Source organism: Caretta caretta, chromosome 16 (genome assembly GCF_965140235.1).
Source record: "Caretta caretta isolate rCarCar2 chromosome 16, rCarCar1.hap1, whole genome shotgun sequence".
NCBI classification, from domain to species: domain Eukaryota; kingdom Metazoa; phylum Chordata; order Testudines; family Cheloniidae; genus Caretta; species Caretta caretta.
This window is the reverse complement of record NC_134221.1, coordinates 23580582-23600906: the sequence shown is the minus strand read 5'-3', so window position 1 is coordinate 23600906 and position 20325 is coordinate 23580582. Positions and strand designations below refer to the sequence as shown.

The 20325-nt window shown below is 47.7% G+C and overlaps 1 protein-coding gene across 9 annotated transcripts in view; it reads right to left on the bottom strand.

Moving 5' to 3' along the window:
- Nucleotides 1-20325, bottom strand: part of ADGRD2 (adhesion G protein-coupled receptor D2) — a 68447-nt gene that overhangs the window by 28538 nt on the left and 19584 nt on the right. For 8 of the 9 annotated variants that reach the window (XR_012665230.1, XM_048823171.2, XM_048823170.2 and 5 more), the window contains 11 exons: nucleotides 19764-19898; nucleotides 18349-18463; nucleotides 16945-17050; nucleotides 16558-16613; nucleotides 14391-14517; nucleotides 14000-14103; nucleotides 13133-13235; nucleotides 12019-12172; nucleotides 11073-11206; nucleotides 10172-10287; nucleotides 7014-7134 (listed from right to left, as the gene is read on the bottom strand). Coding sequence is in view for 8 of the 9 variants with exons in the window: in XM_048823171.2 (XP_048679128.1) it covers nucleotides 7014-7134; nucleotides 10172-10287; nucleotides 11073-11206; nucleotides 12019-12172; nucleotides 13133-13235; nucleotides 14000-14103; nucleotides 14391-14517; nucleotides 16558-16613; nucleotides 16945-17050; nucleotides 18349-18463; nucleotides 19764-19898 (1271 nt within the window). In the remaining variant the exon portion in view is untranslated. The remainder of the gene's footprint in view (nucleotides 1-7013; nucleotides 7135-10171; nucleotides 10288-11072; nucleotides 11207-12018; nucleotides 12173-13132; nucleotides 13236-13999; nucleotides 14104-14390; nucleotides 14518-16557; nucleotides 16614-16944; nucleotides 17051-18348; nucleotides 18464-19763; nucleotides 19899-20325) is intronic. The other variant, XM_075120382.1, reaches the window with a different exon arrangement.

Genomic DNA, 20325 nt, shown 5'->3' with positions numbered 1-20325 from the left:
GCAGTTAACACAGCATGGCAGCCTGTAACACTGCTCGTCAGTGGCTTGTTTTCTTCCTCCACTGACTGGTTAGGAGAATGATTAGGTGGATTTGGCATTGACATGTGAACTAACCTTGAAGACAGATCTGAATTTCCACAGACAAACAGAACACAAGTCAACAACAACAAAAAGTTGTCTGCTACCACATTGCTACATGAATAAACAAATGCACTTTAAACGCAAGTCAAAGGTGATCTGCTGAAGAAATCTTTTTGAATAGGCCAAGCAGCAGAGAGATTGAAAAGTGATGTTATCTCTGCTTTCCCTTTACTCTGTAGCCTTCTGGTCAGGATCCCAACTCCTCCTCCTGGGTAATCTTCTAATTAGAATGACCTTACTTGGCATAGGGGAGAAGGCAAACAAAGACAATATATTCATGAGCTAAACTCTCCGGGCCCCACTGTTTGACTGTACTGCAAGCAAGGGCGCCTCTGCTGTGATTTATGACAAAGTGATTACAAAGATGTTTTTTTAAGAAGACGACAAAGAAAGAAAGGGGAAAAAATAAGCAGCAGCTTGAATGGAGACTGGAGAGAAAAAAGTAGCTCTGAACTAATATGAATCTTGCCCCTTCAAACACCATTCAGTGCAGCACTCAGCTTCCATCTCACTTCAGCAGTGGAGTTTAATGTGATTCATGATAGATGAACTCTCAAGAAATTTGTCATCCTGAGGATGGCATTTAAAAATGTAGGGATCATCCCCTTCATCCCTGAACTCTCTGCCGTCACTTGAAAATTGTGACCTAACTGTGGCTCACAACAATGGACTACAGCACAGTGGCTAGTGTGAAATGAGGATGGAGGATGGCAGACCAGTTCCCGGTGTGCATGACACAACAGCCACGGCTAGGCAACCCTGTTTCTGGTGTAAACAGAGAAGCCAAAGGCTGAATAGGCCACGGAAAGCAAACTCCCCTGGCACCAGCGGGGTGACCCCTTCCAGCCAGGGATGAGGCACATTAGCAGTGCACAATGAGGAAGCGGGTGCTGCAAGTCCTGGGGATAAACAGAGGAGGGCAGCCCCGAGGGCTGTCAGATCTGGCCACGTCCATGAGAGCTAAATGAATACAAGAGCGGAACCCTCACCCCCTGTGCCCGCAGAGACACAACAAGGAACTTGGGGGAGGAGCAGGGGAAATGCTATCCACAGAACAAGGCTGGGGGGAGGCAGGCAGGACAAAGTGAGATTCCCCACCAAGCCCAGGTTCTCCACACTAGCATTCAGGAATGAACAGAAAATTACCACAAGCTCTTCCATAGTGCAGGCCCAGGACAGGGTGTTGGAAGAGGTTAAAATGCACACAGCTGGGAAGGACAGCAGGACTCTGGGGCTCAGCATGGGACCAGAAGCGGGACTCCATGTTTTAATCTGCTTCCCTCCATTTACTTACACAGAGACCATACTCTTTAATTCTGACCGTTCTGAAGGGTTTTGTCCCAGCTGGGAAATAGGTTTGTTTTAATCTTACATCTAATGTGGATTTAAAGAGTGCTGGTGCTGTTCTCTGCCCACCTCTGAGCTACACCTTTACAGGAGTGAGGTTGGAAGGAGACAAGAAGCATTGACACTATATTTAATTACAGCCGACAGGCCTCCTGTCAACCTCCCGACATCCTTAATAGCAGAAACATGGAGAGGTGGCCTTTGGCTGGCCTTGGGCCTTCACCATCTGACAGCAAACGGATGTGCGTTAGCAGCACCTCACAGCTGGACAAGCTCCAGCAACAGGCAGAAAATTCATCTTGCGCACGTGGCAACAATGGCTTCATTTCTGCTACTGGAAACTTGGAGTCATTATTGAAGTGAAACCTGCCAAATATGCCAGAGTTAGGGGCCACAGGCCTCTCCCACCCCACATCACAAAGATGCCATCAGGACCATTTTCTATTTTACAGCAGGAAAAAATTAAATAGACATTGAAAGCCTTTGAATCTCAGTCATCCAAATTTTGGATTCACGATACAGGAGTCAGCCAGGCTGCTCTCTTGGTTTCCAGTGCCTCTGATTTTGGAGTCATCACAGAGCATTCGTGAAGGAGTTTGTCAAGTGCATACATGAATGTGAAGCGCAGAAGGATGGGAACTGCCATCTGGGGCCATTTCATTGTTATTATTAGAGCTGGGTGACATTATTCATCAAAACCTGCTTGGGCAAAAAATGCAGATTCTGTGAAATCAAAACATTTCACTAATTTATGTCGATTTTGCCAAATTCTTTCAGTAAAAAAACCCATAAGAATTCTTTTAAACAAATCAAAACGTTGTGTTTGGACACCTTCTCAATGAAATGTTTTGATTTTTCCATTCAAATTGACTTTTCATTTAGAAATTTTCTTTTATTATATTTTTTTAATTTCAACATTAAAAACTACTCAGAATTGAAACAAAATGTTTAATTTCAGATCATTCAACCTGAAAGGTGGAGGTTTATTCTGATTTTTGATTCACCAAAGCAAAACTGTTTTCAATTCAACCTTAAACTATTTTAAATATTATTCTCCCCACCCTCATGCACATTATAGAGCTGATCCAATACCCACTGAAGTCGATGGGAAGCTTTTTACCAATTTCAATAGGCTCTGTGTCCGCCCCTTCATCCAATTTAATTTAGGCCCAGATTCAGGTAAGTATCACTATTTGGCACAGCACTGTGTGTTTAAAATTAGGAACATGCTCAAATATCTTCCAGAACTGGAGGTCTTAGGGCCTGAAGAAAGCCCATTAAAATCAGCGGGAATCTTTCCATTGACCTCAGTGAGGTTTGTGTTACGTCTTTGGTTTGCAAGCTCCCCAGGCTAGAGATCCTGTCTTCTCTCCGTTGGGGAAGGGCCTCTCATCTAATAACAATTAACAGTTGCTGTCTCTTAATAAAGAATTCCTCCCTTTATCCATCCATAATTATTTCTCTGGCCAGCGTCAGGACCAACTGTGCTTCTGTGCTTCTCTAGCTCCATCTACAGCTTCTTTCTTTCCAGGTTTAGTAAGCCTTTCGCACACCATGTGGCTGACGCTTTGAGACACATTGTGGACCTGCTGTGTATTCTGTGACTTTACTCTGCTCATGATCTGGGGATCTGCTTTGACGCCAGGGTCATATGAATGGCTATTTCCCCGCTGCACTGAGTCCAGGATTGCAGAGAGCTGCTGGCTGTTACATTTCTAACAGGACTTGGTACCATTCTCTTTCCCAAATTGGGGCTAGGAATGGCCTTAAATTCCCTTAAGGAAACCAACAAACTTGTGACCCCAAGAAACAAAATTAAATATGGTTTTCAAATAAAGTTCGTGGTGTGGTTCCATTCTCTCTTGGGGGACTATTATTATTATTATTAGTTATTTGTACTGCAGAAGTGTTTGGGACTCCTGGTCCGGGACCAGAACCCCGTTGTCCATGGTGCTGTACAAACACAGCAAAGAGTCAGTCCCTGTGGCCTGCAGACCAAGTCTGATCTGTGGCATCCCACAGCCAATGCCCTAGACACTACAGTGCCCGCACACGGTGCTCCACTCTGAGCACAGTGGAGGCTGCCATTTCCACAGGCTGCACTTCCAGACTCAAGACGATGGCAACTGCAATCTATTTGGGGTACAGGTTTCAGAGTAGCAGCTGTGTTAGTCTGTATTCGTAACAAGAAAAGGAGGACTTGTGGCACCTTAGAGACTGACAAATTTATTTGAGCATAAGCTTTTGTGAGCTACAGCTCACTTCATCGGATGCATACCGTGGAACCTCAGAGGTGCCAATGAAGATCTGGGCCCATTGCACACAGGCACTGTGCAAACCCATCTTGAGACACGGGCGCTGCCCTGCAGAGCCTACAGACAGCACGAGAGGGGAAGCAGCAGCAGGGGCAGGCAACATGACATACCCAAGGTCACACAGCAAGTGAACGGCGGAGTCAGGAATAGAATCCAAGGTCTCCTGACTCCCAGCCCAGTACCGCAGCCACTAGACCGCAATGTCTCAGTTACTCCATGTTATGCAAATCAGACCCATCCCTTGTGTTCCTAATGCAGCCCTACTTGGACAAAGTGTGGGCATCTTTGGGATCAGCTGCAGGACCCTTCATGATAAGGTTTTTAAGGATGAAGTGTTTTAGTTCAGAAATGTACTTAATTCCTAATAATCCAGAATGCGAGACATCCAGGAATAATGTCTGTTTAGCCACAGTTAGACACCAGGGAGAGAAGTGATGGGCCAGACATCTCAGAGGGTTGTATGTGGACCATCCCTGATGAGCACTATTCTTGATGTCAGTGCTGGAGTTCATAGTGTGTGTAGGAGTTAGGCTTGTTTCACTGATGCAAGCTGCAATTAGAATGTCTGCCTCGGAGCTTCATTAAAATGAAACGTTACACAGTAGTAAATTCTCCGGTAAATGACCAAAACAAAGCTCAGATGAGATATTTTATGAGGATATAAATTTAGAAGAGTCATTCCAAAGCCATGATTTAATGTCAGGAAATCTAATTATGAGAAACAAGATTTAAACGGCAAAACCGTAACACCAGTCAGCCAACCCAGAGATTCAGGGAGTGGGCTGCAGGGAGCGTTAAATAAACACTCCACACAGGGCTGCATTTCACACCTCGTTATTATTTACTTAGATTCCTCAGATGCTGAAGGAGAGCTTGGAAAAGCCCATCGGTTCTCCAGAGGTGACAAATGCCTCTGGACATTAGAACAGAGATGGGACTTAACTACCCAAGGTACATATCCCACTGCACTTATCCTGAAAACACCTCCCATTCTGGAGGAAACAGCTAGCTTGTCTAGTCTGAAGAATTCCCTGTGTACTGACAGGTTTCAGAGGAACAGCCGTGTTAGTCTGTATTCGCAAAAAGAAAAGGAGTACTTGTGGCACCTTAGAGACTAACCAATTTATTTGAGCATGAGCTTTCGTGAGCTACAGCTCACTTCATCAGATGCATACCGTGGAAACTGCAGCAGACTTTATATATACACAGAGAATATGAAACAATACCTCCTCCCACCCCACTGTCCTGCTGGTAATAGCTTAAGATAAGACGCTAGTAACCTTAAGATAAGCTATTACCAGCAGGACAGTGGGGTGGGAGGAGGTATTGTTTCATATTCTCTGTGTATATATAAAGTCTGCTGCAGTTTCCACGGTATGCATTTGATGAAGTGAGCTGTAGCTCACGAAAGCTCATGCTCAAATAAATTGGTTAGTCTCTAAGGTGCCACAAGTACTCCTTTTCCCTGTGTACTGTCTCTCTAGCACGGTAACCCTACCAGTATGACAGAGTGAGACCTGGGCTGGAACAGTTGGTGCCTAGCACCAGCTGGCTGGGCACAGTCTTCCTGTGTGATCACAAGTCTCTCTGTGTTTTAGTTTCTCACCCGTACAATGGGAATCACAGCACTTACCTATTTCATGGGGTTAGAGGCTCAGATTCCATGGCAATGGAAACCATATAACTACCAAGATAAAGGACTTGAAATAATTTCATTTCACTAAAGCTGTATTTTGCCAGGACTTTAAAACAAACACAAGGCAGTACTACTGCACCCAACGCACTGTCCAGAAGCTGGGATTGGATGACAAGGGACGGATCACTCAATAATTGCCCTGCTCTGTTCTTTCCTTCTGAAGCATTTGGCATTGGCCACTGTCAGAAGACAGGGGACTGGGCTAGATGGACCATTGGTCTGACCCTGTATGGCTGCTCTTATGTTCTTAAACTGATGATCTATTATATGGATGATGAGAAACCATCACAGTAGTCTAAAAGCTGCCCATAAAATGTCAGATCTCCAAACCTGGCTTCCATTTTTTACAGGTGTAATTTTGCAAGTGCAACAGATTTTAAGGAAAAGCACAAATAAATTATGGATGAAAAAGTGTGCTCCCAAATCCACATGCCTGGTTTGAAAATTAGGCCTTAATAATGACTTAGTCCTCCTTCTGCAGGTTTTCTGATGACTGTGGTTCAAATGCATAGAACAGGTCAATGGAGATGGGTACTCTAATTGTAATTTAATGCACCATACGGCAAAGGCACTGAGAGCCATGGATCGGCCCCTTTTTAGTTAAATTGTGTGAGTCACACCAGGTAAATAAATAGGTAAAGCTGTTGGTTTGGAATAATACAATTAAGTGCAGCAAGGAATATAAAACTTTGTTCAACTCCAGTTCAAGATTTTATCAAAATGCAATTAACCACCAGGCTTTTGTGTGTTTTACCAGAACTCGAATACTCTGGTGATAAGCATGGAGTAAGAACCTGGAGAGAACAGAACTGAAACAGCCCGAAACAAAAGAACTCTATGTGGGGTGGGTGAGATATTAGGAAGCAAAAGGCATTGCACCAGCCAGCGTGCGGGTGGGTTTCTGCCTTCTGCAAGAAATCTGCTGCTCACTGCATCGACTGAGTCCCCGTGCCCCCGGTAACAGGGCAATGGCCTCGGTTCCCAGCTGTCTGTTTAGAACTGCTTCATGCTGCAGCAATGTGCTCTGGGGGTATGCACACACCTCCCAGCTGCAAGCCCCATTCATGTATTTCTAGTGTCAAGACACTGCAGAAGAATCATCAGCTGGAAATTTATGCCACTAACCACATTTCATTTTAACCCCCACCCGCTGAGCCCAGGACCCTCAGGACATTGGGGTGTCTGTCTCCACTCAGAAAGGGAGATTCCTTTGCTCTCTGATGGTGTCCTTACCTACACTGTGCTGAGACAGAACCCTGAGGAGACCTACTGAGAGTTTTAATCTTGCTTACCAAGGGACTAAGTTCCTTAGGCTTTTTCTTGCTGGAGAGTGTCCATTCCCCATGGTGCCTTCTCATGCCCCCTCACCCACAGCATGCCAGTTCTTAGACGGGACTGGAGAAGCCGGGTCGTTCATTCAGTGCCTGACAGACGCTAGTAACCTCAGCCAGGGGGCTCTGACTCTGAAAACCCTTGGTGCTCCAAGCTTCCCAGTCACCCGGGCGGGGCCTTACCTGGAGGGAGTTCAGCACAATGAAGACATGAGCCCAGATGATGCTGAGGTGAACCAGGACCCCACACACCCACGTCAGGCCCAGGACTGGTAGCAGCACCAAGATGGGCTTGGCCATGGCCCTGTTAGAAAAAGAAACTCAAAGTGACTTGAGCTCATGGCAAATCTCCCTCATTTGGGAACGGGGGAAACATAGGAGAGCAGGTGAAGCAGAGGCTCTGCCAGTCCCGTCCCTGCCCTGCCTCTTAGCATCCATCTACCACTTCTCTGGCTGCATCTCCATCCTGCTCTGCAGGCATCCTTGGGTCACAGTACTCCCTGCTATTTTCTCCGGCAGGCTGCAGCTCCCACCAGGGACCTGGGAGCAAAGCCCTCCCCAGCATCCAGCCTTGCTCTCTCCCTGGCTTCACCTCGGGGCATGACTAGAGGGTTTTGCCCTTGTCCTGCAAAATAAAACAGCTTTTTGCTTTGATCTTATTGCTGGGCCTTTCTGAGGTTAAAGGCAATGTGAGAGACAACAGCTCTGGAAAGACACCTTAGTTTGAGGGGACATTGGCTGATGCTCTGATGTTTAGATTCTCCCATTTCGCTGCTGTGGGGACACCCTGTGCACTACAGAGATCTCCTCCCCTGGAGCATTAGGCTGTCCTCCGGGGCAGGGGCAGGGAATTGCCTTCTGCAAGGCAGCACAAATGGCTCCCCCCAGTAGCTAAGCTGTGTGCAGCGATCTGACATGGCAAGAGGGAGGGGCCAGGAGAAGAGGTTGTGAAATGCTTTGAAAACATAATGTAGCCACCCCAGAAAGCCAGAGGAAAAATGCCGCATGCTTTATCTCCCAACCCCCGATCAGCAACCCCTGTTCTGTATTTATAATTACAAGTGAGCTATAAGGGAACTCTTTGACATCATTAGACACAAGAAAGCAGCCAATCTCCCCCTGCTCGCCATTGCCAAGAGGGCTTCTGTATTTGTTTTATTAGTATGTGTGTGTCATCCTGCCCTCCAACACCACCCTATCTCTGTGCTTCTGTAAATTTAGTAAAAATTATTTAGGCAACTAGAGGAACAATGTGTGTCTAGCAATGGTGACTGGCGCCGGCAAACAACAATAAAGATTCATAAGGAGTGATAAAGTAACAGCTTGAACAGCAGTTTTTAAAATCTCTTTGAATTAACTGATTACTGGAATCCATGTTCCATATCCTTCCCCATGCATGTCACCAAAACCAAAGCCAACTCTCCAGACAGGCACTTATATGGACTTAGTGCTATAGTATTCGAGAGCCTCCCAAGTCCTTAGGGATTTATCTTAACAATTCCCCTGTATTATCCCTATTTAACATATGGGGAAACTGAGGCACAGAGCAAGAAAGTGACGTGCCCAAACTCACTCAGGAGGACTGTGGAGGAGCTAAACAGAAACCAGATCTCCCAAATCTCAGTCCAGTTTTTTTAACCACAGTACCTTCTTCCCTGCCAGTCCAAGTTTCTGGTGTTCCATAGGGTTTATGCAGTGCACACAACTCATGAACAGAACAGCCGTGGCTGCTGACTGTGCCCATATAAATTTTGTGCTCCTGAGGACTGACAGATTACAGGGCACCCAGGAGAAACCAGGAGGAGTTTGCAAGAGCAAAGGCAGGCCAGTTTCACTCCTGCCCCAGTCTGATTTCCCTTCCTAATTTTTGGGTACCAAACTGAACCTCAAAGCTTTCAAGTTTCATCCATCAGCAAAATAAGATATCACATAAATCTCACTGAAATCCATTAAGACCCAAATGGCTGGAAGGAACTTTGTTTCTGTGGTAAATATCTGCAGAATAACAGTGAATTCAAATGCTGAATGATGGATGTGACTGAAACACATGACTTCAGGACTTCAAACTGAACCTACCATCAAAGTGCTAGAATCTGGTGGGGAATCTTCTTCATCTGCTAATCTTCAGGGGTGAGAAATGTTTAAAACCCAAAGAAAAAGATATGCTGGGAGAGTCAAAGATGCTCGAGGAAGATGCCCAAATCCCATAAAATTGGATGTCTAATGCCCTTAGACTCCTTGGGCATCCCAGACAGAGCCACCATGACTGCCTGGATTAAGGTTCGATAAGGTGTTTATGTTCCAGCAGCTGAACCAGTCTGGCAGCACTGGTAGAAGAACTTGCTTAAGGAACACGGGGCTCAGTTCTGCTGGCACTGGCGTCAATTAGAATTTAACCCTGTTGAAGTCAACAACTTACAATCCAACCCGTTGTTCCCAGGATGCATCTCTGATGCTAGCAGCCAGGCAGGCATACCATAAAGTACAATAAAATGAATGGTGTGGAGAAAATGAATCAGGAAGTGTTATTTACACCTTCACATAACATAAGAACCAGGGGTTACCCAATAAAATTAAGACAGCAAGTTTAAAACAAACATAAGGAAGTACTTCTTCACCCAATACACAGTCAACTTGTGGAACTCATTGCCAGGGGATATTATGAAGGCCAAAAGTACAAGTGGGTTCAAAAACAATTAGACAAATTCAGAGGTCCGTCAATGGCTATTAGGCAAGACAGTCAGGGATTCAACCCCCATGCTGTGTGTGTCCCTAAACATCTGACTGCCAGAAGCTGGGACTGGACAACAGGCGATGGATCACTTGAGAATTGCCCTGTTCTGTTCATTCCCTCTGAAGCATCTGGCACTAGCCACTGTTGGAAGGCAAGATACTGGGCTAGATGGACCATTGTCGTGACCCGGTATGACCACTCTTATGTTCTTACCCTTTGATTTCAATGGGAACTGCGGGTGCTCCCCACCTGAGTCACTTTGATTTTGGAGCCTAAATGTGGATTTAAGAGCCTAAGTGTAGGCACCCAGGTATGACAGTGTTGGTCCTACTTCCTGGTGTCCCATTCATCAGAGCATAGATTGCTGACCATAGATTGTTGTACTGCTTCTGAAATACTATACAGATGAAATGCATAATTACTCTGGAGGAGAAAAATCTGGATAGCGTTCCTGCCTTTAGAAGCTGCTGTTACTCACAGCATGTGGCCATACGCCAGATCCTTCAGGGACAGAACTCTATCCAAGCCCAATAAAGACTTCACAATGATATCCAAGCACAACTCAATGCAACCATCGGCATGGAAGTCAACTGCTCCCCTGACTCACCATATCTGGATTCCAATCTGTTTCTCCACGCCGCTGCTGGGGGTCAGCATCTTTGACCTCCTCCGTGCACTGGACACTGTGACCATCACCACCCGGAACAGCACGAAGGTATTTACCTTCAAGTCAGAAAAGAGCCACTAGCTTTGTGCACCAGAACAGGCTTTTGAATTTTTAAATGAGCTCTAATGGGGCAGGTGTCTCTGCTGGGGCTTGCATGCAGTTAAGTTTGCATCTTGTAGAATGATCAGCTTGTGGGATTCTTGAGGCCAGTAAACAGCTCAGAGCTCGATTTGCACAAGCGTAATATTTGCAAAGATCTCTGTACAGACCCCAGTCCAACAGGTTCATTATTAGATGTCTACTGGCTCTGTTACCTTTGAACATTTCACCTTCCTCTAGCATTGCTTTGTTGTACTATGATGGTGGAGTCATTAAAAGGACACAAATTTTACCATGCTGAATTGGCCCTTTGGACTATCGAGTCCAGCATCCTGGCAGACGGTGGCCAATACTCTATCTACTTATCCATCTTTGTAATGTAACCTCAGCATAGTAACTAGTATCTTCTGCAGAGGTATTAGATGATAGGACTCCCTCCAAATACAATAATACACCTGCCTATCTAACTGTACAGTGCTTCATGCACAACTGCAAACATTGCTTTAGTCATTTAAAGAGCACTTGGCAGGAATTCACCCCATGTACAGAGGGAGATGTTTGGACCAGAATGGGAATAAATCTCAGACACTATAAACGCCACCATCTTCCTAGATTAGAAAAGATCTTTGTGTAAGATCGTTGATCCCTTTGGCTCTGGCTGACAAAGCTCAGTGCTGCTTTCCTAAAATGAAAAGTAGAAATTGCTTCTATCTGGAATTATACAAAAGGATTTGACGCTTACCGTCAGAACAAAGAGAACTGGCCCAACAAACGCCCAGATGATATCGGTCTGAACGTTCAGCCAGCAATGATGGTCTGCCACGTACTTGTTAAATGAAGTTGCCAGAGTCACACCAACAATAACAACTGGCAGGCCTGAAAAAACAGGAAAACTGAGGACAGCAAATGCCAAATCTGCCATTAGCTGGTTAGTTGTTTTAAACATATAGGGCCATATCTCCAGCTGGCCTAAATCAGTGTAACCACATTGACCCCAACAGAGCTGCACTGATTTACACTAGCTGGGAATCTGGCCCATGCTGTGTAACAAGACTACATTTTATATCCTATAATACATTTTATATTCTCTCATTCATAAAACATTCCAAAGCTGTGTCACAACACATGAGCAACTTACTCCTAACAAGCAGTACAATCAAAGACAAACAATGCCAACTATTTTGCCAAGTTGCCTCGTATCCTACCCACTATCTGAATTTGGCGTCTGTCTCTCAGCATAGTCACACAAACACCAGACACTCTTACCTGAACCCCAGTATAGTCACATAAATCGCACGGCCCTCATCCATTTATTCCAATAAATGCATCTCTTTCCAGCCAGAACTATTTTCAGGTTTCTAGAACCACCTGCCCTGTTCAGTGACGCTCTCTGATAGCAGTGAATCAGCAGAGTCTTCCTCTGCAAATACTTTGTGTTAATAAAACAAAAGGTTACAAAATAAACGAGACACTTGGCTAAAATTCCAGCATCTGCTAGTTGATATTTAAAGGTGGGAGAGAATCGGTGAGTGAGGCTGGTCCCCAATAAACCCCCAGGTGAATGCAAGCTCGTCAGACTTGTGACTCGATATCAGTTACACTGAAATCTTTTCTATGAGGACTTTTAGTTTGAGAGAAATTGATGCACTATGTTCCTGAGAGTAAGACACAGATGGGTTTCCATTTACCCCAGCCAGTCACATAGTAAAACTTCATTCTCCTGTCTTCACTCATGTTGACGGCAACCACTTTGCTCCACAGGAGAAGCCCTTCTACCAGCATCCAAGAAAAGGCTGCCATGAAGAAGAGGTGGAGGAAAGCTGTGACAGCAAAGCACAGTACCTGGGGAAAGAGAAATTTCAGACAGTTCAGTGAGGTGGAGGCAGGAATCTTCTGCCAAACTCTGCATAGTGCAGTGTGAGGAATGACTCCTGAACATGCTGCAGAATATTTGCCCATTCAGTCATTTAAACACAAATGATACCAGGACGATTTCATATAACTATAAAACAAGGACATCCAGACTGTGCTTTGCCCACCTGAGAGCTACAGAGCACCTTGCACCCAAAGTGCCTGACAAACTGATTTACCAAAAACACCCACAAGGATCACTTCACCCACCATGGAAACGTAACCAGCTCTTAGGTCAAAGGCAGGCCTTGAACACTCACAACAATGCTGTGTACCAGAAGGGAAGGAGAACACTGTCGCTCACTGACAGTACTGGGACAATTTAAGCAGAGAGGATGAGCCAAACTCATCCCTGGTGTAATTGCCCAGGTCACTAAGTTCAAGAAGCCAGCTGAAGTAAAAGATACTGAGGTAGCTTAGAATGAGCCCAGCACCTCTAGCAGCCCCATGCTCCCCAGTGCTAGGACACTGGTCCAGTGCATTCCTGGGGAGGAAAGCACCACTTCCTACAGCATCCGGATTTTCCTTGGAAGTCTCTCCTGCAAATACTGATCAGTACAGTCCCTGCTTAACCTATGAGGTCACAGCAGGTGGTGTGATCACAGGCTGGCATTTTATGACACTTTACATGGCAGACTCTTCCTGCAGGATTCTCTGGGTTAAAAATAAATATAGTTCCAGGAGTGGGGAATGGACTGTTCCTACATATGGTGCAAAGCATATTCCTAAGGGCAGTGTGATCCTGATTATTCCTCAACACAGATTACAGGCAGTCGTTAATAAACGAGACTAGTCTTTTGTCTTAGGGGCTGTAGCCACAATGTCATAGCAAACAAGAAGTCTGGCAGCATCTGTTACCGGGTGAGATGAGATGCCTCCTAGCCTTCTTACCTGGTTGGTTTTGGCCAATTCACTAAACATGAGCAGACCTTCAGCTGCAGCTAAAGCAAAGATCAGATTCTTGTGCACGGTTGTTCTTTCGCTCTTAGGAACGCTGAGGAAGGGGAAATGGAAAACCTTGGTCATTAAAAAGCATGGCTGGATTTGGTGGCAGCTGTGTGCGATTTTCTTACTCGCCACTCGTCAGACCATATGGATTCCACCGTGTGGCCTTTGCCCTCTCTGCTGCTCATCACAGAGGTGCAATTCCCAAGAGAGTGGAAAGCATGGGTGAAAAGAGGAAAAATACTTGATGCTCTTGGCAGCGCAGTTACTCTGCCACTCAGGGCTTATTCGGTGTCCACTGGCCCTGGTCAGTGGCACTGTCAGGGCCCCCAAGGCACTGGGGGTTTTATTCCTTATAAACCTTCTCAGTGATCTGTCTCCCCGATGGTTTGTGGAAATGGTTTTTCCTTTCACAGCAGTTGCAGCAGTGATCTTTCTACAGTCATATTTTAAACAATGAATTCCAGCAGCCTTGCATTCATGAGCACCTGTACACTGACAGTGTGTGCAGCCTCCGCTCACAGTGACACCCACGACAAGCAGTCGGTGTGTGCACCCAGCCCCTGGGAACAACCCTGTGTGTATAGCTCTGTGCTTCTGGACTACCCCATTAAAAAAACAAAAACAAACCCAGCACTGGTGAGCAAGCCTGCAACAACAAACCCGCTCCCCCTACACTCAGCTTTTGAACAGACACAGCCCGCTGGAACAAAATGGCTACAGCTGCATAACAGTACCTAATATGCATTAAATACCACACACACACACACACCAATCTATAATGAATGCTACAAATGTCTAGGTTCTTCTTACCCGACTACCAGGAATAAAATGAATGTAACAATCAGGGCACAGAAAGAAACTCCACATCCAATAAACGTCAGGGTCTTCAGAGTCAGCTCCTCTTCTGAGCTCCTCTGTTCCAAAACAGATAGAAACACGTACTGTTTGCAGCAGGTTTCAGAGTAACAGCCATGTTAGTCTGTATTCGCAAAAAGGAGGACTTGTGGCACCTTAGAGACTAACCAATTTATTTGAGCATAAGCTTTCGTGAGCTACGAAAGCTTATGCTCAAATAAATTGGTTAGTCTCTAAGGTGCCACAAGTATTCCTTTTCTGTTTGCAGCAGTGTGCCCATCACCATGGTCAGACACTCATGCCTGCAGAGTGTGCCCAACCATTTCATGAGATTTTGCTTATTTACCTGCACTTCATACACCTGCAACAGCACTGCAAAGTTGGTGGTGTGGTTGCAGAAGCAGGCTGTGGATCCCAGGTGAGACATTATGATGGAGCAGCCTACAGTGGACCACATTCCCCCGGTGTCTGGGCTAATGTGGAGACAGAGGAAAAAGTACATGGAAATTATCAGTCATCCCAAGGGAAAGTCAAAGCTCCCAGGAGAAATTCACATTCCCAGAGGAAGCAGAATTGTGTTGAGGAATGATGGGGTACTGAGGACATAGCTCAAGAAGCGGATTTCACACAATACAAACACCCTGCTGGCCAGGATACCTCAGAGATTCAGCAGGAACGGAGACAAGCTGTGTCTAGATGAGGAAAAATAGGCTGTTTGAATACGTGTTAACTCATATGGTTTTAAGCAGGATTTTGCATCTCATGTGCACTGTGCAAGTGGTGTTTAGAAACATGTTTGTTGAGCAGGGTATTGCTGAGGGGAGATGAGGACACCCACAACCAGCTAACATATTTATAACCATGACTTGCCCTGTCTACCCCAGGCACAAATTCTGCTTCAAACTATATAAACGAACCCATATTAATTACAATTTTTCCAAACACATCCTACATTCCTGCTCCAGACAGGGCCCAAGCCACCCAGCTCTCCCGCATGTCCATGTACTTAGTGGATCCACAAATGTGTGTGCTGTGTTCACAGTTTGCCAGGAAAGGTAAAACTCCCATCGATGTCCACCGAATCAGTTCTGTGCATCAGCTGCAACACACTGAGCCTGTGACATGAACATGGCTTGGGGAAGCAGGGTTCTGCATTCAGATGATTTAATTACAGATCCATAAAACTTCACTGTCCCACTGCCATCACCCCAGTGATGTATAGTAAAATACACACCCCGGTGCCAGGCAGTATTTATGAAGTGTTTGCACCCTGCATTCCTGCAGTGCTATAACTCTCAGCCCAGCCCGTCTTTGTCACAGGCAGGAACCGTAATTAACCAGAGCTTTATGTTTTAGTCTCTCATACGCCATGAAAGGTCACTTGCTTGTGAGTAACTTTTCCAAAGGAAATCATCCCAGGAGAGAACTTAACTGCAGCAGGTCTGGATGTCAGAGCACAGAGAGACCTGGGATTTCTAATGCAGCAGAGGACAGAAACCAATTTAGCTAAAGGCTTGCTTCACCAACAGGTTGGGTTGTCAACCATTTTGCTTCAAGGGGCCAGTGCTCTCAGCGTCACGTCTCTATCCTCGCTGGATCCCTGGTCACAAAGGCAATGGGGGCTTGGAGAACTCTGTTTGTGCCAGGCCACTCCCCCGGTGAGCATGTTCTGTACAGCATAAGCTGTGCGAGAAACGCACGAGAGCAGACTGAGCTCACAAACTGGGCACCACACAGGCTAATGGGGTTTACTGAGTAATTCACACACCTCCTGGATCTGCCCTGGATTTAGAGCATCGAGGGGGCTGGGCGTGCTGATTCTTGGCTGTCTGAGGTGTGAAGTTAGTCAGAAAAGCCAGTGCCCCTGTTTTTTGATGACTGTAGGCATGTGTTTCAGTCTTGCTTAGGACCTGACCATCCTGAACTCTTACCCCAAAGATGCCAATCCCCAGCACGCCTTCACTGACCCGACAAGCAGTGTACACTCCTGACCCGCAAGTGGGATGGGGAGAGGGGAACTCCCAGTTCCAGCGATGTCACTTGCGGGGTTGATGGCTTTGCCCAAATCAGTCAGACTCTGGGCCTCAGTTTCTCCATTTTTAAATTGGTCATAACAACAGTTCATTACTTCCCAACAGCAGCAGTGGGGAAAAGCTGTGCGGGTTCATTGCTGAGCGTTTAGGAAACAAATCAGACGAACGTGACCCAGGAGGCTTCCAGTCCCACCCCCTTGAGAAGAGTGGGAGGACTACGAGTTTGGCCAATGTATTCCCATTGAGACACCTTTAAATGTAGAGGGAGCTCAAACAGGCTTTGACTAAGCAGTAAGGAACCACTGAGCTGTCCACAGTAATGTTAGCACTGTGCCCGCATATCTTCTTTGCAAGACAGGTCTGTTTTTGCCCCATCTCTGCAGGGAGAAGTGAACTCACCCACCGGGTTATTTTATTGGGGGGGGGAGGGAGGGGAAGAGGGCAGCTCAGAAATTGTGAGTTTTAATTGGAAAAAGGCACCTGACGCTGAAGTTCCAGAAAGCGCAGATCGGTTCCACAAGCTTGTCAGGCGGGTCCTGCAGGCAGAGACGGAGAAGAGGCGATCAGACACTCTAGGGCACGCTGCAACTTGACCAATGCGCTAACCCAGGCCTGGTCCCCACATTTGGTTTCTAGTCTCACACCTCCCCTTGGAAGCTGTCTTGGGTCTGAGATGAGTCAGGGGCAAACTTTGGAAATTTTAAATTCAAAGGGAATTTGAGTCCTAGGAGACAGCTCGGCTCAGCCTCCCACTGTCTGCCCAGCTTGCAATGCAGTCCCTGTCTCTGGGCTATGACTCTGCAATGCAGTCTTTGTTTGCTCTTGCTTTCTTCCATCATGGACAGGAGGAGCATTGCCCCAGGGTACCTGGGTGCGGTGCTGCAGGCGATAGCGTACCGATGTGCTGATCTCCTGGTAGTCGCTGCGTAGAACGGATGAAATAATGGCGGAGCCCACCTGTGTGCTCAGATACCTGGGGACAGAGAGAACCTTCACAGCAAGCAGGAGAGCTGAGCAGTGGGGTCATTTCTTAAACTGATGAATAAAATCTTTGGGAAGATCACTGACAAGGAAACAATTATCCCAGGGCGGGGGCCCCACTGCTGAAACAAAGGCAGCCAATGGCTTATCTAGCCTAGTATCCTGTCACCAATGCAAAAGCTTCCAAGAAGGCATTGCCTCTCCATAATGGACCCATAATGGACTCCCCCATAATGGACTTCTGCCCCGGCTGATGATGATGTGTTGATGTACCTTAGCTAATGTACCTGTAGATGGTTTTCTTGCTCATATTAATATCAGATCCTCTTCTAAACCCTAACTCCAGGCTACCTCCCAGGGGCATGTGCCATAGATCAGTTATATCCAGGTGATGTGAGACACAGCTGGGCTGGCAGCCCGGGCAAGGGGAGCTCAGGGTCTCTGTCTATCAAGCAGTGACCATTCCGGCTGACACCTGGGACTGGAGTGATCAGAGCCACCTGCCCTTTGCTTCAGGGCGAGCTGTTCAGACATAGGCACAGAGATCTTTAGGACAGAACATATTGGGGGTTAGCAGGCAAACGAAAACCAGGCAGCCCCTCCCCCATGGCTAATGTAAATGAGGCTTCAGGTTAAATCATCCCAAGCCAAGGAGCAGCATAAGTAAAACTGCAAAAGGCAGGAAACTAGCGAACAGCTTGCCTGTTGGAGGTGACAGGCTGCTTCCCCACCTAGTGCTCAGAGAGCTCCCAGGAAAACAGCCAGGCACACGGCCGGCGAGTGCTTTGCTCAAGCCACTTTCCAGCCTGGTGCCCCTCCAGTGTCTGCGCTGCCCCAGCCCCAGGAACCTCTGCTTCAAATTCAGCCACCGAACTGAGGTGGAGACCGGGCCAGTTCTTCTGGATGCTGTTAACTCATCCCAGTGAGAGGAGTTCTCCGCAGGCTCGTCCATGTCCTTCTGCAGCGGGCGTACTGCTCAGGTAACCCTGCCCAGGAGAGGACCACCTCTGGGTCCCTCAGCAGAGCCTTAGCTACCAGCCACCGTAGAATGGACTAGCCTTCTCCCCTCTCTAGTGCAAGCCCCTGTGCCCTGGGACCAGAGTCTGTCCCTGGCTTTGGGAGACATTTGCTGTGCAGAACTAGTGGCTGCATGTGGCTGCGGCAGCGGGAGGACCCCCAAAGCACTGATGCTGCCATGGACTCCCGGGGCCTGGCCAGGTCTGACTGGCACATCCCTGTTTATCAGGGGCAGGGGGAAGCAGTGCAACGACCAGGCGAACGCGCCCTCACCTCCGTCCTCCGTCAGACGCGGCCCCATCCTGGAACACGGTGCGGCTCCCCGCGAGGAAGCACTGGAGGGAGGAGTAGCCGTACCACGTGTTGATCACAGTGACTCTGTGGAGACCTGAACAGGAGACAATGGAGTGGGAGAAGCGAAAAAGCCTCTGCTCGGTACTCCTGACAACGCCGCTCGGCTTGCTGTAGGCGCCAACGCTCTCCTTTGGAGTGGGCCAGCCCGGGGGCACGGGCAGAGCTGACAGAAACTCACCCAGGTCAATGCACAGGGGGCCTTGGCTGACAAACAGCCATGTCCAGGGTTACACCCTCTGGGTTCACCCCCTTGCAACTCCGTTTGAGGTTTAGTTTCAAACAAGCCCAAAACTTCGAGACAATGGCAGAGTCTCACCTCTGTGATGGTCCCTAGTTCCATCCCGTGCAATGGGAATCACAGAACACCCCTCCCCCATAGGGCTGTGGCAAGGACAAAGTCACTAACGACTGGGCACAGCTCAGACGCTCTGGTGATGGGAGCCAGCCACGGACCTATGAGAGACAGGCCACGTCTCAGCTGGCCTTACGATGCCAGAGAAATCCTCGTGCATAACATCTCTATCACCGCTTCCATTTCCCCTCCAGCAACTGCCTCACGAGAGACGACTGTGCCTGGGGCGAAGGACGGTCCGTCTCTGGTGCTTGCTGCAGAGTTCGTATCCAGGGAACTGGCTGGCTTAGGAGATGGGCAATGAGGCCAGTGCTACCAGCCAGGGCTGTACCCTAACGGGGCGCGGGGCAGAAGGGATGAATCAGTCACGTCTGGGACCAACCCGTCACTTCCAGGACCGACCGCGCTGGCCAATTGCGCCGACCCGTGGGGTCCCCCAAAGCATGGGGCCCGGAGTGGTCTCCCCGATCCACTGTACCCTAGGGATGGCTCTGCCACCAGCTTTGACCCAACCCCAAGTTGTGACTGAAAGTCATTCACCCGGATGTGGCTGTTGGGTGAGTTGTGTGCCAGAAGCGGGTCGGTCTCAGCTCCGAGCAGTCACACTCCCTATCACACAGCCATGCCTGACAATGGTGAGCCCCCAGGCTGTCCACCACAGCAGTGAGAAGCTAGGCAGTAAAAGGGCCAGGAGTCAAGCCCCGTCTCTCCAGGTCCGGGTGGAGGCACCCGGGTGGCGTGCGCACACAGACTGCTGCAGTCTCTGAAGTACCTGTGCATGGAGAGCTCCGAGACCCAGACCCATTTCCCTTTCACTGAGAACAGCTTCCATACAGCTGCTTTCCACACAGAATTTGAGCAGAATATGTTAACTCAGGTACTACCTCCAGCCCCTGTTACGAAGCTGCTGCACAAAGCTTCCCTCCTCCAAGTGGAGCCAGGGAGGGCCCCTCCAGGATGCAGGACATGGCCCTCACCCTACCTTTGGCTTTAAGTCTTTCTACTTCTTCAGGGGGAACTTCTATGAGGTCAGGCCCGCCTGTCTCCTGGCTTTGGATCAGATACACGTCACTGCTGGGCTCCTGCTGGCTGAGCTCCATCTTCCTGACTTCAACCCCTGTGGAAATAACCCCAGTCAGTATTTCCTCCAAAGCCACTACACAAAATGCCATGGCCTGGGGACCTGAGCAGAATATTCAGGATAGACATCGGATTCCTCTGGAAATCAGCTAGTCACATTCAGGCTTAGTTCACTCCCCACCTTAACCCCAGCTGAGCAGCGTAATATTTGCCCTTGGGGGTTGTCATGTAATAATGTTTAGCTACACAGAGGGAACAGGCTGAACTAGAGGATGGCATATCTATGGCATGGGGCTTAACAACACACACACACCCTTTCCAATAAGGGCAAAGCAGACACACATCAGCACAGTTTCAACCAGTGTCCTATCAGATCCACGTATTGAACACAACAGAGCCGGGTGTTCTCAAACCCTGGAGAATCTCGCCTGAGGCCCTTCCAGCCAATTGGAGCACAGCAGCCC